Source organism: Myxocyprinus asiaticus, chromosome 29, assembly GCF_019703515.2.
Source record: "Myxocyprinus asiaticus isolate MX2 ecotype Aquarium Trade chromosome 29, UBuf_Myxa_2, whole genome shotgun sequence".
In the NCBI taxonomy this organism is placed as follows: domain Eukaryota; kingdom Metazoa; phylum Chordata; class Actinopteri; order Cypriniformes; family Catostomidae; genus Myxocyprinus; species Myxocyprinus asiaticus.
In genome coordinates this window covers 25,208,790-25,227,786 of record NC_059372.1, presented here as the reverse complement: position 1 = coordinate 25,227,786, position 18,997 = coordinate 25,208,790, and the positions used below count along the sequence as shown (strand labels likewise).

At 40.0% G+C, this 18,997-nt stretch overlaps 1 protein-coding gene across 2 annotated transcripts in view; it reads left to right on the top strand.

Annotated features, from left to right (window-relative positions):
- Positions 1–17,758, top strand: part of LOC127419705 (intermediate filament family orphan 2-like) — a 37,330-nt gene extending 19,572 nt beyond the window's left edge. Inside the window, exons 2-9 of one of the 2 annotated variants that reach the window (XM_051661345.1) lie at positions 9,109–9,169; positions 10,124–10,222; positions 11,701–11,877; positions 12,069–12,214; positions 14,801–14,999; positions 16,156–16,245; positions 16,336–16,472; positions 16,885–17,758. In XM_051661345.1, coding sequence (XP_051517305.1) covers positions 9,109–9,169; positions 10,124–10,222; positions 11,701–11,877; positions 12,069–12,214; positions 14,801–14,999; positions 16,156–16,245; positions 16,336–16,472; positions 16,885–17,017 — 1,042 coding nt within the window. In that variant the 3' untranslated portion in view covers positions 17,018–17,758. Of the gene's footprint in view, positions 1–9,108; positions 9,170–10,123; positions 10,223–11,700; positions 11,878–12,068; positions 12,215–14,800; positions 15,000–16,152; positions 16,246–16,335; positions 16,473–16,884 lie in introns of both variants that reach the window. The other variant, XM_051661343.1, reaches the window with a different exon arrangement.
- Positions 17,759–18,997: the final 1,239 nt, after the last annotated feature.

Below are 18,997 nucleotides of genomic sequence, written 5' to 3'. Positions count from 1 at the left end.
TTTGTTGAAAGTGTTGGTGCTTATTGGTTCAAGCTCAGACACAGAAAATCCCTTTGTGAGAAAGAGAGTGTTCTAAAGCAACTGAAATAGCTTTTTTATTTATTTTAGGGCTGTGAATTGATTAAATTTTGTTAACAAATTAATCGCAGTTTTCTGTGATTAATCGCGATTAATCATGGTACATGGTACATTAAAACAAACATTAAAACATAATCATAAATATGCAGTATTTACTTTATACTTTGTCTCAAAGAACTTGCAAGAAATTGGTTAGTCATCATTTAGTTTAATTTTTTTAATACAAAACATGGTAAAATGTTCAGATTAGACACATTTTTACACGTAAATCTTTGATACAAGTATATGTATACTTCAATCAAATCAGTGGACATGCTACCCAATTAAAAGTTAGGCAAAATCTTATGGAGTTTTCCAGTTCATTTTTAATAATGGATCAAATGGGCAGATTTAATTCATATCAAGACTTATTGGCAAAATAAACTTAAGTGTACATTGCCAATGCATTATTAGACTCTATAAATACAGTTATAAAGCAAATTAATTGCTAAAGTTTAATTTGCTTAAGTTTAAAATCTCAAAATTAATAATTTTTCTGGCGCCATTCAGTCTCTATCGCACACACGCTGAGTCTCTCTTGTACGGTTTCGCTTTTGACACTGGTTCAGATGACAGTGAGTGAGCATTTTCAGGAGATGCGAAGAGATAGACAGCTTGCCCATATCTCTCCCGAAGCCTCCATTCTCCATAGAGTAAAAACGCTCCTGTGTTTATTATGCCCGGGACATGCGTCAGGCATAAAAATAAGCGTGCACAGATCTACACAATTAATTTCTGTGCTAGGATGTGCATTCGAGTAGAGCATGTACCTCCTGGAAATTCATATGCCAGTTTTAGCCACAGGAATAGGGGAAAAACATTAAGTTTCAGGAAGTCAAATGGATACTGCTTTAATTGCATGAATTTTTTAACGCATTGAACAGTCAACTATTAATCACAAAACTTAATGCATTAAATTTCCAAGTCCTAAATTATTAATTTATTTACAAAAAATAAATAATAATAATAATAAATCCAGCTCTATTCCAGAAATTTCAAAAAGCATCTGTAGGCAGAGTTAGGGTGGCTAATCTGTCCCACTTTGGAGTTAAAAAGGTCTTTCATATACCTAACATACTGCATGAGAATTCATTATTGCTTATGCAACCATTCTGCCTTTTGCCACCATTTTTGTCTGCAAAGTATGTTAGGGAGGCAACCATGTATTATAGGTTTTAGGTCACAGGGTCATTTTCTACTTTCTAGTTGACTTGCCACACGAACCTTGAGGCGGATGGGCTACAACAGTAGAAGACCACGTCTGGCACTTTATTAGGACCATAGTGTTCCCTAATAAAGTGCTCAGTAAGTGTATATTATATAGCACACTGTATGTTAAACACTGTAATTTAGTAAAATTGTTTGATCAACATTCAAGACAAGTAACAGTGGTGCTCTGTAGAACTCTAAACAAAGAGACATAATTAATCAATAATTAATAATTGTGTGATTGTCATTTGCATAACTGATTAATAAGTGTAGGTGTCATTGCTTTGTTAAAATGAAAACACTATATACACAGCAGGAGCTCTGTAGATGTCACGTGCTTAATTATTGAGGATGTGCTGGCTGAAATGAAAATGGCTAATTGACAGAAACATAATACGATTTCACAGTGGTCAGTACTGCCATGTGCTCAGTAAATTATGTATTTAAGGCTGATCAAAGTGTAGCCTTCAATATCATTGTTAGTGCCCATCAGGAGTCTCTGTTTTGGCTCAGTTTGCTCTACATTCAGATGTCTTATTTGATCATTGTGAACATCACACTCTGAGCTCCTGTTTTGAGAGTAAATATGAGACGTTAACGTGTCTTTGCACGGCAGGAATTTTAGTGGTGGCGGACAAATAAGACTATGGGTGTGGCTTGATTTGTATCTCTTTGGGGACATAATGCTTTGAAGGCCTTCAGGGGCCTTCACGGCCACCTTGCTTGATCTCTTTTTGCCCTATTCAGTTCTGCCCTTTTGATGTGGTTTAAGATAAGAATGTCACAGACAAAGCATTTGACTGATAACAGCTTTGCCTATACATGTCCTACTTTTCTTCACAATAGCTCCTTGGAACTTTGGCAGCAAATGTCATTTCAACTCTCCCATATGCTGAATTATGTCTCTTTAAATTGATCGGTCCTAGCTCTAACAATGGCACAAGTCAAAGCAGTGTGCACAGTAATGGCTTAAGGTGGAGAACAAAGAAACTGTTTCCTGTGGTGTCTGTTATATTTCTTTTCCCAAAGCAGCTATTATAGCAGACAGTTCACTAACAAGTTTTAAGCCTGTGCCTATATTTGACAACACTACTGAAAAGAAAGCTAACCAGCCTAAGCTAATTTGCTGGTCTCAACTGGTCAGGCTGATCTGTTTGCTGATTTTAGAAGGGTTTTGGGCACTTGTCAGCTGGCCAACCCTTTAAACCAGCTGAGCACCAGCTTGACAAAGCTGAAAGTTAAGCTAGACCAGTTTAGACCAGCTAAGACCTGCAAACCAACTTAGGCTTGTTTAATTTTTATTGTATTTTTTCCCCCAGCAGAAAAGGTAGAGGTGAGGACTCAAGGAATGCACAAGATAAATAGAGAGCATTTCAGTGTGCAGTATTCTGCTACATGTCCATTGTTCACACTACCTTTTTAGAGTGAGAGTTTCAGTTTGTATCCAAAGCCTTTTGAAACAAATGAAATGATTAAATGAAAGCTTGCATGTGCAGTTTTGCTTTGGGAGTCTGTGAGCAGAGGAAATGAGAGGAGTCTAATTCTCATGACCTTGGGCTGTTGTCTAGTCAGCTTCACTAGATCTCAGTGACATTCAGATAATTCCACACTGTCTCAGCACTGTCTGAACAGCCAGATCTATGATATATTTCCAAACATGTGTGTTTACCTTGTAACGATTTCCTTCTTTTAGAGTTCCGACTGTCCAGTCAACCTGTGGTTTCTACTATACATAGGAAATTCACTTTCTTAAAGGAAAAGTGCACCCAAAAAGGGTTTGTTTTTTTTCAGCCAAAACAATCATTTATTTACACTTATGTTATTCCAGTGGTGACCACCAGCACCAAAATGGACATAAATATACCTTATTAGTCCAAGAGAAGTTATTCCCCCCATCTGAAGCCATACAATAGCTTTGTACAAGGAACTGTAGCTCTCAAATCACAACTGCCAAATGTCATTGATTGTAACATGTCTCGCAACCAATCACTTCCTAAACAATCGACATGGACAGGGTCTTGGACTTTATACTGACACCTAGCTGTGTGGATATAGTATCATGCTTCAGCAGTTAGTATTCGGTTTCTGATGCCATTATTGAAATGTGCTATTCACAGTTAACCATGATTTATGTATTTTACAACCGAAAGTATCTGATAGTGGGGGGTCACCAAGATAAGTATGAGTATTATTAAAGGGATAGTTCACCCAAAAATGAAACTACTCTCATAATTTACTCACCCTCATGCCATCCCAGATGTATATGATCAAATGATGAAAGAATTTACATTTTTGGGTGAACTAATCCTTTAAGGTCCTTTCAGACGAAACGCGATGCGAAAAAGCAAGACAAATTGCCGACATAATGCCCTTTCACACCAAAACCATAGCGAATATTTGTCTTCAGCAAATTTATGCGGGTACAATAGGTGGCGCAAGTTCAAAACTGTCGGTCTATAATCAGCATTAAAAATATAAAATCAGAGCAATAACTGTTAAGAAACCCCTCCTAAGAACAAAAACTGGTCATGTCATCCTAACATGACATGCTTTTTCTTGGCAACTTACAGTATATTACTTTTTTAAGAGTTTTTCTCTTATGTGAGTTTTGCATCATTTTAAACATAATTGTCAGTAATATTAATTTCTTCAGGTGTAAAAAAAGATTTATGGGAAAAAAAACACTTAGTAAACCTTTAGGAGCTAAAATATAAGGTAAAAAGCAAGAATTAAACTTTAAGGAGCAATGTGCAGCCTTAAAAGTTATTTTAGAAAGTTATTCAAGAGCAGAAAATTGGGTAAAACTCATCATGTGTAGTAATGCTTATTTAATGTGCTTCACTCTTTAAGCTCTGAGAACTCTCTTTTTTCTCTTTGTTTCCCTGAAAGACTACTCCCTCTGTATGCTTTTCATGCCTGGCCAACAGGTCAGCTTAACATAGCATGTACAACTCATTGTCTGCTGACCAAGTCATCCCATCTGGATCTTGTCTTGTTGAGTCAGCACTTGTCTTCACAGCCCTTGGCAGGTGTCTTAATGCCTGGTCCCAGAAAGACTGTTAGGACAAATGTACAAGACAAATGATGTTCATGAGCATTTAAGAAATAAAAGAATAGAGAGCTTATCAAGCACGTGAACTTGACATTTGATAAGGAATCTCGCTGTATAACTGGACACAGAATCAGGCAGGGAAATCCTTTATAGTGTCATGGCTCCAGCGTTTGCCAGTTCATTCTGTTTTTTGTTTTTCTTTCTCCCTCGTGTTTCACAGGTGGAGTCGGTGAGCGTAATCGGCGTTTCCATGGGAATGCTGATCGCTTCCAGGGAGACGTCGATTACAGTAATGGGTTTCTCACACACCACCTGTCTTCATCTGATTGCACACCCTACTTTACCCCTTTTGTGTTCCCTGTATGTTTGCTGGTTTATTGTTTGCTGTACTTTAACTTTGTTCTCCTGTTTAGTTTGAAGTTCTGTTATGTTGGTTGCTTTGTTTCCGAGTGGTGTTTGCCCATCAGATCGCCGTTGCCTCTCGAGTAGGATTCGTTGGATTCTACCCATGTATCGGGAGACTTGTTCTGGGCTCTGCTTCGCACCACACCACCCTTCAACGGATTGAACGGACCTCCACAGCATTACACACTGACGAACACATATTCTCGCCCCAGTGGCTTCCTTATTGAGCTCGACCGAGCTGGCGCTGAAGTGCTTTTGTGTTGACTGTCCAGTTAAAGACTTGTGAGCTTTACCTCTGTGTTTGGGTCCTGTCTTTCCCCCAACCTGACAGAATAAACCAGCCAGCTATGGACCCAGTAGAGGAGACTGCTATTCACTCTACCCATACTCGAGTGAGGGATTTGTAAGAGCTTTTCTCTCACACTGCTCACTCTTCTTCTCCATGCAACCCTCTACCTTTTCGTCTGACACCATGAAGATTGCATGTGTTATCACGTTCCTTTCCGGGAAGGCTGGATAATGGGGAATGGCGATGTGGGACAACCGGCATGCCTGCTGCTCGTCCTATGAGGCAGTTTCTACTGAGCTCCGCTGGGTTTTCGATCACACCGCTCAGGGCCGGGAGGCAGGGAGAGTGTTGTCTGGACTTTCCCAGGGGAACCGGTCGATAGTTGACTTCACGATTAAGTTTTGCACGCTGGCTGCCTCCAGTGAATGGAATGCTATGTGGGATCGCTTTCTGCGGGGATTATCTGACTCCGTCCAGCATGATATTTATTCACTGGATTTGCCCCCTCGATTTGATGAATTAGTGGACCCATTCGAGTCGATCAGCACCTGGCTCAATGCCGAGAACTTTGCTGATGCCGCTACTCGTCCGCTCGGATCGCTGAGGCTCACCATCTAGCCCCATCCTTCTCCTGAGCCCATGCAGGTGGGCAGGCTCATAGTTTAACGTAGAGAGAAGCAACGTTGGCTCCTCAGGGGGCTTGTGTTTTACTTGTGGCCGGACTGGCCACCTCTCAGCTGCACGTTCGTTTAAAGGACCCCGCTCGTCGGTAGCAAGGGAGTTACTGGCGAGCGTAACACCCCTAGACAAAGCCCCCGGACTTCGCACTCTCCTTACGGTTCGCTTGCAGAGTGGTATTTTTATTTTTTTAAATTAATTTTTGTATAATTTTTATCCCTTTTTCTCCCAATTTGGAATCCCCAATTCTAACTACTCAGTAGGTCCTCGTGGTGGCACGCTTACTCACCTCAATCTGGATGGCTGAGGACAAGTCTCAGCTGCCTCCGCTTCTGAGACCGTCAATCTGCTCATCTTATCACGTGGCTCGTCGTGCATGACACCGCGGAGACTCCGCATGTGGAGGCTAATGCTACTCTCTGTGATCCACGCACAACTTACCACGTGCCCCATTGAAAGCGAGAACCACTAATCTCGACCAGGAGGAGGTTACCCCATGTGACTCTACCCTACCTAGCAACCGGGCCAATTTGGTTGCTTAGGAGACCTGGCTGGAGTCACTCATCACACCCTGGATTCGAACTCGTGACTCCAGTGATGGTAGTCAGCGTCAATACTCGCTGAGCTACCCAGACCCCCCTACAAAGTCTGATTAACTGTAAAGCTATCTCGGCTCTGGTGGATTCCGGCGCCGAGGGAAATTTAATTGACATGGACTTAGCCCTAAAATGGCGGCTTCCCAGATTCCGACTGAACAAACCTAGCACTGCACACACACTTAGTGGAACGCCCCTCTCTGTCATCACCCACTCTACCAAGCCTGTTACCATGGTTTCTGGGAATCACACTGAACAGCTGTCATTCCTCCACATATGATCTCCAGCTATCCCAGTTGTTCTTGGAAACCCGTGGTTGGTAACACACAACCCTCACATTGATTGGGCAACCAACTCTGTTTTGTCTTGGAGCTCTTTCTGTTCTTCACACTGTCTAAACTCTGCTGTCTCCCCTGTCCAGTCTTGTGTTTCGTTGCAGGATGAGCCGGCAGATGTTTCAGGTGTTCCACTGAAGTATCACGACTTGAGGGCAGTATTCAGCCGATCCCGTGCCTCGACCCTTCCTCCTCATCGTCCGTACAGCTGTGCTATTGAATTGCATCCTGGCACCTCTCTGCCTCGAGGACAGTTGTATTCGCTCTCGGCCTCCGAGAGGGAGGCCATGAACAGATATATAAACGAATCTTTAGCAGCCGGTCTCATCCGCTCTTCCTCAGCGCCCGCAGGGGCAGGGTTCTTCTTCATGGAGAAGAAGGATGGCACATTTAGACCCTGCATAGATTACCAAGGGCTGAATGACATCACGGTTAAGAACAGTTACCCTCTGCCGCTGATGTCCTCAGCTTTCAAACTCTTGCAGGGGGCGTCCGTATTTACGAAGTTGCACTTACGGAACACTTATCATCTGGTCCATATAAGGAAGGGGGATGAGTGGAAGATGGCATTTAACACCCATAGGGAGCACTTTGAATAATTGGTCATGACTTTCGGATTGGTCAACGCCCAATAAGCTGTTTGTTCCGCGATCAGTTCAAATGCACGTCCTTCAGTGGGGTCAATCGTCCAACGTCGCCTGCGACCCAGGGGCTACTCGTACTCAAACGCTCATTAGACAGTGTTTTTGGTGGCCATCGCTTGCGTGGGACATTCGTCAGTTCGTCGCTGCTTGTCCTATTTGTGCGACTAGTAAGACCTCCTATCCCTAGCCGGGCTCCTCCAACCACTGCCAGTCCATAGCCATGGATTTTGTAACTGGTCTCCCCCCTCCCATGGCAACACAGTAATTTTGACTGTAGTGGACCGGTTCTTGAAGGCAGCTCATTTATTCCCCTCCCCAAATTCCTCTCAGCGAGGGAGACAGCGGTAGCGGTCATTAATCACGCCTTCCGTATTCATGGCCTCCCGGTGGACGTGGTTTCTGACAGATGCCCCCAGTTTGTGTCACATTTTTGGGCAGAGATCTGTTGACAGTTGGAGGCTACAGTTAGTTTGTCCTTTAAGTTACATCCCCAGATGAATGGGCAAGCGGAGTGAGCCAACCAACAACTGGTAAAGACCCTGTGGTGTAAGGCCTCCCGAAACCCTTCTTCTTGGAGAAAACCTTCTTCTTGGAGAACTCATTGTCATCGTCATCTACAGGGTTGTCATCTTTCCAGTGTAGCCTCGGTTACCAGCCCCCCGTTTCCCACCCAAGAGCCCGATACTCAGGTTCCTTCCGCTCACACCTTTTTACAGAGGTACCGACGCATCTGGAAAGCTGCCAGGGAATCCCTGTTACAGACTGGCACTCGTGTTAAGAGGTCAGCAGACCGACACCGGTCTAAACTCCCGACTTACATGTGCAGGCAGAAGGTTTGGCTGTCCTCCCAGGACATTCCACTCCATCTCCCCTCATGCAAGCTGGGTCCCAAATTCATTCCCCGCATCTGGTTGAGGGCTTTCTGACATACACTGTCAGGAAACTTATTGACATTAGGTGGAGGGGCAGAGGGTCCTAGTATCTGGTGGACTGGGAGGGTTATGGACCTGAGGAGAGGTGTTGGGTTCCAGCATGGGATATCCTGAATCGCGCCCTCATCGATCACTTTCACCAGCAGCGAGGTAATTCGGCTTTGGGGGGGGGGGGGGGACTGGCATGGCTCTGACGTTTGCCGGAGTCTTCCTCATGTTTTACAGGTGGGGACGGTGAGTGTAATCGCCGTTTCCATGGGAACGCTGAACGCTACCGGGGAGGCGTCGATTACGGTAATGGGTTTCTCACACACTCCACCTGTCTTCCTCTGATTGCACGCCCTACTTTACCTCTTGTGTGTTCCATGTATGTTTGCTGGTTTATTGTTTGCTGTACCTTAACGTTGTTCTGGGCTCTGCTTTTCACCACACCACCCTTCAACGGATTGTCCGGACCTCCACAGCACTACACACTGATGAACACATATCCTCGCCCCAGTGGCTTCCTTATTGAGCTTGACCAAGCTGGCGCTGAAGTGCTTTTGTGTTGAATGTCCAATTAAAAACTTGTGAGCTTTACCTCTGTGTTTGGGTCCTGTCTTTCCCCAAGTATGACACATAGTGATTTTAAGGAAGCTTGTTAGTGTGTTAAATGAGCCTTAGAAGTTTTAATGAGTTCCTCAGTGGCCATTGGCAGTGGATACAGAACTGTTTTATCTCAGTTCTTGTTTCAGTGCTTCAGATGTAACCGAACAAGTTGTACTGAATTGTCATTGAACTGACTCTTGAACTGACTCTGGCCATCATCATACATTTGATCATTCTAAAAACACATTCATTTTGTGTTCCAGATGGGAGGAGGAGGTGTCCAAACGTCAGCAGATGGAGTCCTTGGTGGAGACCTTACAAGAGGTGAAAGCTGATGCCTCTTATATTGTTATATTGTTGATGTTGAGATCCATACAGCTGCACTGATGCATGTTTAGCTGTTATATAATGTAAGTGCAGGGTTTTTCTTAATATTATTAGACAGTAGGCCACCTGCAATGGCATGTGAACTGCGAAAATGTAATTGCCATTAATATTTCTTTCAGGCCATACATTGTATTTTGCATTATTTTTATTAAAACATATTTTTGGTTTTATGACAATTTAATTATGTACAGTAGCTTTTTTTCTAGAATATATGTGACAAACAGCACAGGTCATTGTGTTATACGTAGCATCATATATGAGTTGAGCCAGTCTCACTGTGTAAATCTCACAACAAAAAATCGTTAAAAAAAACATTGTGGTTTTGTTCAGCATATTTTCATTTTTGAGGCTTAATGTGACAAATATTCTACATATTTTACATGTAATTAAAGCTTTAGGCATCCTAGATAAATTTATGATGGGAAGTCTTCCATTGAGGTAAATGTTAGATGTGCAAGTCGCATCAGGTTCTTTATGTACTGGAGGTTTATCTCATTTTAATCGCGATAATCTCTTACATCAGCGAGGGTCACATTGTAATTCTTACAGTTCGATTCAAGCCATGTGTTGTGTTCCAGTTCTCTCTGATTACATTTTTAAATTGTATTTATTTATATTTTAAATTTTTACTTTGTGAATATAGCGTCATTCTCCATTACTCCCATGTTGATAAAAACCCTTTGCTTTGGAAGATAATCAAACATTTTGACAACAATCAAGAGGTTGGACATGGTAAATAGATTCCTTAAAGGGATAGTTCATCCAAAAATTAAAATTTGCATTGTTTGCTGGGTCATATGCTCTGGCACTCTCTAGGTGGGTTGCTGTGCATCACACTTTAAACTATATTAAAATGCTGTATTAGTGCATGTATGAAAATTCTCCTTACAGAGTGTTCAGTCATCTGAAGCTATGCAAGCAGAACTGACTGAGAATATGGACCGGCTTAAATCAGAGTTGGTGGTCTTCAAAAGCCTCATGTCTTATGATGTAAGTTTCATGCTCATCAGCTGTTTATTCTGTCATTACCAGTTTCAGCATGTAAAACATGCAAATATTCAGTTACACAAGTGACATAAGTACATATTTAAAAAGATGGGAAACAACAGTACCATTTGACTGCATCTGTGAGATAATCAATTCACCCTAAATTGCCTTCAATAAAGATTACATAATTTATTCTTTCAGGGAAATGAAGCTGAACTCTAATGCCAATTTATTTGGCATTAGACTCAATATATGCCCACAGATCTGTGTGGACAAATAAGCAGTGGAGTAATCAGGCTTCTGGCCCCTGAACAGATACATATTGTTCTCTCTTGTTGAGCAGACTTTGCTCAGCCCCAGTAATAAACTACAGCTGAGTGCTGTCTCCCTGGATATGTTCCTCACTGAATGAACACTGTTGCAATGAATTTCAAAAGAAGGCTATACCATCTGTTGGTAGTATTTTATCTGCCTGTTGAGTGTTTTTGAGGCTAACTAACCTGTAATCAAGCTGTGTAGTGTTGTGTATCCATCCATCAAACTAAATAAATTTGCTCTGCTATGTCATACAAGTTAAGCTCAATCAACAGCATTTGTGCCATTGTGTTGATTACCACAAAAAAATTATTTCAACTCGTCCCATCTTTTCTTAAAAAAAAAAAAAAAAAAAAGGAAAAATTGCAGTAACAGTGAGTCATTTACAATGGAAGTGAATGAGGCCAATTTTTGGAGGACTTAAAAGCAGGAATGTGATGTTTTTACTGTCGTTTGAGGGTTAGCAGCGTTACGTCGTCATGTTATTGAAGTTGTACAATTGGATATAACTTAACACAGAAAAAGTTAGTTAGTGATTTTATCACACTAACATCATGTTAAAATGCATATTGTTTATGTCTTGTGGCTATACTTTTGAAACAGTGAGTATTTTAATGTTTACAGATTGGCCCCATTCACTTCCATTGTAAGTGCCTCACTGTAACCCAGATTTGTGCTTTTTTTTTTTTCAAGAAAAGGGTCCAAATTAATTTTTGTGGTAATCAATATTATACCACAAATGCCGTCGATTGACTAACTTGTACTGAACCCAGAATATTCCTTTAATGTCCATGTCAACTACCTAGTATTAGTTTGTGGTTAATACAAGATTGCAAATATAAACAATGGGGCCTGATATATTTATGATGATAAAAATGTCTTTTAGACATTTTTTACTGTAATATTTTTTATTCTATTCCTAATTAATTCCTGTTATAGTTTTAATTCTAAGTGCCTTTTGCAACACATCTAATTGATGCCTTGTAAAGTGTTAAGCATTTCACTGTTGACTGTACAGTAACTCAACTGGTAGAGCATATTTTTAATATTTTCCAGCCAGGTTGTACACAATACTTGTGTCTATCTGTTGAATCAATGCATGATGAATGAAGTCCGAAATGTCTTTTCCTTTTACTCACATTCTTACCATGATTGCATTTGTACAGGAAGTGTCTGATTTGGACACTAAAATCCATGAAAAAGCCATGAAGGTTGATATGGACATCTGTAGACGCATTGACATCACAGCCAAGCTGTGTGATGTGGCACAGCAGAGGAACTCAGAAGACATGACCAAGATATTGAAGGGTAGCCCGTCCAGAGCTCCTCCAGAGCAGAAATTGGTATGGAAAATTACACTCACAATAGATTCAGCTTATACCTTCCATTTTACTGGAATAGTGCTTGAGTACACAACTTCTGATAATTGATTTAATAATACAACATTGCACTGTAAAGTCTTTCCATTTAAACATTTGATTGTTGTTGTGCAGTTTGAATCTTTTTGCAATCTGAGAATATGTATGTGTTGCAGGGGATGGCGGTATGCAGGAAGAAGGAATGTAAAGGTGAATCAGAGCAGGAGCGAATGGAGACTGAGCTTGATTCTGGTCAATGTGAAGAGGAGGTGCCTGGATCTCTCAACATCACTGATGAGATGAAGCGCATGCTTAACAAGCTGTGAGTCTGTCTGCTCACAGCTATTAGAGAGTGTGTTCTCAAGCTTTGTGTGGGTTTGTGTGTGAAAGGTAGTTATCTATAATTTGGGGTCAGAATTGTGAGCTTAATGTGTCAGAACATCCCTTTGGGGACATTTGGGAGGTCCTGAACTGGAAAATTGATTAATAAATTATGCAACTGGTATAAACAAATTGCTCACATACACACACAGAGATAGAGAGAAAGGATTGGAAATGGTAATTTAAAACTACATTGACTAACATTATATGTGGACTTTTTGGGGGAAAACAACAAAAGTACAGAATATGTGCCACCTAGTGTTCATATGGTGAAAATTTTTGTTTTTGTTCTGTGTTTTACCATTTAAAGGGATAGTTCACCCAAAAATGAAATTCTGTCAACATTTATTTACCCTCGTTGTTTCAAACACATATAATTTACTTTCTTCCAGGTAATACAAAAGCAGATGATGTTAGGCAGAATGTTAGCCTCTGTCACCATTAACTTTCATTGCAACTTTTTTCCATACAATGAAAGAGAATGGTGACTGAGGCTAACATTCTGCTTAACATCTCCTGCTTGTGTATTACATGTAAGCAAGTAAGTCATATGGGTTTGGAACAACATGAGGGTGAATAAATGTTGACAGAATTTCATTTTTGGGTGAACTATCTCTTTAAATGGTAAAACACAGAACAAAAACAAGAATTTTCACCATATGAACACTAGGTGGCAGTGAGAGGCCATATAACAAGCCAATTTAAGTTGAGTGGGCCATATTCTGTGCTTTTGTTTTTTTGTTTTGGGGTGGGGGGGGTGGGGGGTGGAGTTCAAAACAGTGTTACTGTGAATGCAAACTTTAATACAGTGAAAAAGACATTCTATTAGCATAACATAAATATATATAAATAAATAAAATTTCCAACATTCTTTTGAATGTCCATGTACTAAAATAAAATATTTGATGCCATAAGTGTACCTTCATTTAGTATTACTATTATTCTGAATGGCCATGGAAAATGAAGCAATGTGATAACAATTTTACCTGGTCGCAAAAAGTAGTCCGTTAATTTACCTGATGAACTTTCACCTTTTGCTGACCCTTTATGCTTCTTCTAATGTGTGCTTCTAAATCACTTGCACCTTTATTAGCAACTGACACATAAGTGCCAGCTTTACATGTCAAACATTCTGCTTCCCACGGATCTCGACGTGGACTAAAGCATGGGATTTTTTTGTGCAAATCTTCTGTAAATTTGCACTTTCGTTTGGGCATTGTTTCCACTCAGCTGTCATTTGCTGCTACTGTCAAGCAACTGTTTGATGCCGAACACAACAGTGCTTTGCACGTTCGCGGAGAGATTGACAGGCAGGAATTTGGCCAATAGTTGCTGCAAGCCTCTTATAATCGACCAATTGGTGTGCGAGAAGGCGGGACTTACAAAGAGGGGTTAAAGCAATGCAAATATGCGCGCACACACAATGAAGTATTAGACCAGATGCACATCATAATGCAACTAAAATCCCGGCCGGACGCTTTTTTAAGGTCCGAAAAAGAGGACATGTCCGGGAAAAGAGGACATATGGTCACCCTACCTCAGCGTTAGCTGTCTCTTCCTCATCTGGGGTTTGACGTCACTTAAAATATTTTTGTATACTCATTCTGAAAACCAGGGTACAAACTAGGGATGTCAGTTTCAGCTTTTTATCTTTTAATGTTACCTCAGACTGCTTACGATAGCTAGCTAGTGAAGCCGTAAGCAGTGTAACGTCATGCCAATTAACCTAGTAACGCTAGTGTTAATTTATGTTAATCATCATGATTCTAACTTCGGCAGTAATATTATCTGTTTGCTCTTGTATACTGATGATAAATTGTGTGTGGAGTAGTGTATAAATGCAGTGGATACATTCAATGTTAGTCAAAGTTACTTACCTCAAAGATTTGTCGTCCTCCTCAACCAAATATCGTTAGACGGATCCAGGAATACTCCAGTGCATATATCTGTGAGTGTGTGTGAGCGCGTGAGTTTACTGAGGAGCTGACTGAACTGACTGGAGCTGACTGGCGCGCGAGAGAGAGTGCGCAAAACACAACCTTATATTTTATGTTATTATGAGACTGAGAAGTGCAAAAATATTTTAGATGAGAAGTGTCAAAATGTTTTCGGTTCATTATGAGACCGTGGCGGGGCAAATTAGACTGTGGTGGGTCGCCAGAGTCTAGTCAATTAATGGAAAACACTGGAATAAATGATGACAGAATTTTTATGTTGGAGTGAACTGTCCCTTTAAAAAAGATAATTCATCTGAACTTATTTTTAATCTTATTCATACAACTGGTCTTACTTAAATAATATACCCTGAATCTGAGTATTAGCATGTTTTTCCTATGTTCATTGCTGTATATTCGTTCTCCTTTCTTGTGTCTTTTGTTTTAAACCCTCTTGAATGTGGCATTGGATCTGTTGGTTTTCCTTTTCTTTCCTTCTTCCTCTGTCTTCTCTTTTCCCTCTTGTCCTACCTGTCTATGTCTGCTGCCTCCCATGTGTGCAGAGTTTGCTCACCTGATTGGTTTGTTGGCAGGCGTGAAACATTTGAGTTTGACGATGACTGTGACAGTCTGGCGTGGGAAGAGACTGGAGAAACTCTACTTCTCTGGGAGGATTTTACTAACTACAACAGCTTGAACCTCACCACCACCACCCCGAACACCACAGCTGCTGCTAGTGCAATCTCAACCATGACCTGCACCTCCGACTCACTCAGAGAAACCCATGAGCAGGTGTGTCACCAGGTCACCACTAAATCAACAACAGTGTTTCGTATTAAGACACTGTTGCTAAGCTAAGGCTGTAATACTCTAAAATAGCATAAATATACATAGCACACATAAATACTTAGTAAATTACATGTAACTATTTTCTATAACTGCTTTTCAGTGCTTAATATAATATATCTATATTCAAAATTGAATCGAATCCACTTGACTCTGCCCAACATCTTGGATAAAAGTCTTTACTTTTTGCAATGCATTTTGAGATTGCCTTTCCTTTTCCTTTGCAATGCTGCCTTAGAATTTGGCCGAAACTTGTGTGCCTAAAAATGCTGGTAGGCAGCTCACTAGGGTTGGAACAGTGTTTCATTCACCAGTCAATGTTTGGATGGTATTCATAGCTAGATATGCAATCTTACTAATATTATCTACTATTGATTATAACAAGAGCTGTCAGAATTAACGCATTAACGCATGAGATTAATTAAAAAAGTTTAATACAGCATAAACACTGGTTGGAAGGGTGGAACTTTTGTATTGTGTCGATGTGTCTGCCTGGAGTCATTACACTGATGCACACACCACAACACACACTACAGTGCTTCAGTGTCAGTGATCAAATGATGGGGAAAGGACCTCTTAATGCTATTTGATGTTCAAAACAAGCCCAGATGGGACATATGATAGAAATAAAGTATTTTTCAGCTTATGTAAGGCACATTATAATTTCCACAGAAGCACGTCTTAACTATCACCAAAACACAGAATGAGACTTTTTGTCTTCAAGCGTTTTTTATGTGGAGTTCAAACCGTGGCTTGGCGCTGGCATTGACGCTATGATGCAAAACATGATGATAATGTGCATTTCTATCTTTATACTGTGGAAGGCTTTGTTTGGAAAATGTTAATAAAGCATTATATTGTTGCATATTGTTTTGTTTTCTTTCCTAAGAAGGAAATAAATGCATTTTGTCAGGAAAATACATTTATTTATAGTCATATTTCAGCACTTTCAAAATCTGTGATTAATTGTGATTAACCACAAAAGAAATTATGCGATTAATCCCGATTAACTAAATGAATCGTCTGACAGCACTAATAATAACATTTATAAATGTATTTAAAAACATAGAACTTACTTTAATACATATGTTAATCCTAGCAGGATCAAAGTCTAGGAAGCCTCATACATGAGACTGAGTCTCTCTTTAAGACCAGAGAGCAGGAGTACCAGGACACCATCGGACAGATAGAGGTGAGAGCATGTTTGTGAATAATACTGTTTATTTCAGTATCGCATATATATTTGGTTCTTTGTTGGCTATATGCTATCTCCTTCCCACAGCTGGAACTGGCCACGGCCAAGAATGACATGAACAGACACCTGCATGAGTACATGGAGATGTGCAGTATGAAGAGAGGCCTGGACGTACAGATGGAGACCTGCCGGAGGCTCATCCAAAGCACAACCACCACTGGCAGGTTGGTTTTACCATGTTTCTCTATGTTCACTGAGGTCTAAAGTCATTGATATTCCATTTGTTTGAACAACAACAGGGTTTCACAACTGGGAGTTCGAGATCCCATGTGGCTCGTGATGGAACTGCAGGAGGCTAGCTAGATTGTGATAGAAATGCCAATGCTGAATGAATTAAACACAAATGTCTATTAAAAAGAAAAAAAAATTATAGTAAATGTAAAAAAAATTTAATAGAATAATTGCATGATCTTATAAAGATGATTAAGTTAGTTGTTTTAATTATTAGTGATAACATGAAGTTGTGAAATTCATTCAGGTTAACAATGGTCAACATCTCAGGGGGTACTTCAAGTGTCAGTGTGCATAGAGAGTTCTAATGATTTATGTTTGTGTGCTGTGTTCTGTCTGCTACAGACAATCCCCCTCTCTCAGCTCTGTGGCCAGCAGTGATTCAGGAAACACAGATGACATCCAGGATGAGCTGGAGCATGATGGAGTGAAAGATGGAGAGAAAGAAGTGGCAACTAGAGATAAATTGGGAAGTTAGATGATGATCAGCCCTTCATCATTTGGTTTGCTCAGCTTCTCTTTCAGAGTTCTCCCTCTGTGAACTCTCTGGTCACTTTTTCTTACATAGTATGGATGAGTGTGGAGTTTCAGGTTCCCAAAGAGCAAGTACTGGTGCTTCATATGTTGTCTTAGAGTGGGACCAGCCAAACTGAAGCTGTTCCCTCTTTATCAGCACTGCCAAGACATTGCTCCATAGTTGCTTCAGTTGCATTCACAACAAACTCAAACAGGATTTCACACTCTTTACATTGTGATGGAAAACATGACACATTTGCTAATATGATATAATTATTTATTAAGTGCATAAATTCTGTTATCTTGCTCACTTGTTTACATGAATCTAAAAGGCAGGTTGTTTTTAAGTTGAAGCCTGAAGTCAATAGCTCTACTAATTTATAAAAATATATTTTATACAAGATATATGCCTACAATCAGTTTAATGTCAACTTGAAACAATTTTATCCACTGGGAACTGACTGGATTGTAAAAAGTGGCCATACCAGAATGTAGCCAGACCTGAATGTGACAATGCCCTAATAGCTATTTGGCAGTTGGTTAAAGGGATACTTCACCCAAAAATGGAGATTCTCTCATCATTTATTCACTTTCATGCCTTCCAAGATTTGTATGACTTACTTTCTTCTGTAGAACACAAACAATTTTTTTTTTGAAGAATATCTCAGCTCTGTAGGTCCTTTCAATGCAAGTGAATGGTGGCCAGACCTTTCAAGCTCCAAAAATCACATAAAGGCAGTATAAAAGTAATCCATACTTCAGTGGTTAAATCCATATCTTCTGAAGCAAATTAATAGGTGCTGGTGAGAAACAGATCAATGTTTAAGTCCTATTTTACAAAAAATCTCCACTTTTCAAATTCTAAAAGTGAAAGTAGGAATACAGTAAAAAAGGACTGAAGTATTGATCTGTTTCCCACCCAAAGTGATTGCATCGCTTCAGAAGAAATACATTAAACCACTGGAGACATATTTCTTCTGAAGCGATGCAATCACTTTGGGTGGGAAACAGATCAATACTTCAGTCCTTTTTTACTATATTCCTACTTTCACTTTTAGAATTTGAAAAGTGGAGATTTTTTGTAAAATAGGACTTAAACATTGATCTGTTTCTCACCTGCACCTATTAATTTGCTTCAGAAGATATGGATTTAACCACTGAAGTATGGATTACTTTTATACTGCCTTTATGTGATTTTTGGAGCTTGAAATTTCTGGTCACCATTCACTTGCATTGTATGGACCTACAGAGCAGAGATATTCTTCTAAAAATCTTAATTTGTGTTCAGCAGAAGAAGGAAAGTCATACACATCTGGGATAGCATGAGGGTGAGTAAATGAGAATTTTCATTTTTGGGTGAACTTTCCCTTTAAATTAATCCAGTAGTCAGCATGACTTTAGTGGCATCAGCAGAAAAGGAAAGTCGCTTCAGAGAAAGAGTAAGTTATTACTTTTTTATTCAATATTTCAAAGGCAAAAATTATAATATTTGGAATAATGTGCACCGATGGATCGTTCTCAATAAGAAAAGGAATATGCATTGAGAAAGTCATATTTCAAGTGATTTCAAGTTGACTTTAAATATCAATGTTTAAAATACAGTATAGAGGAAAGTGTTGCTCTACATCAAGCTCTGGAATAAGTTCAGACATTTAACATCACATTATTAGTCTGTAAATCAGCAATGCACTGTATGCTTCATGAAAATATCTGTGCACTTTGTCCATTCAGATGTTTCCACAATGTACGACTGTCACTCAACTAAACTACTGTGCACTAAGATCTATGCAATAATCTACCCTGGACTAACATTACATTAAGTGCAGTTTTTCCTCTTGTTTCTTTGTTTAGAGCAAGTGCTTTCAGTGTTTGGAGAGTAGCAGATGTCAAAACAGCAGTAAAACTCAAACTCATGTGCCTAAAAATATGCTGTATTCAGTCT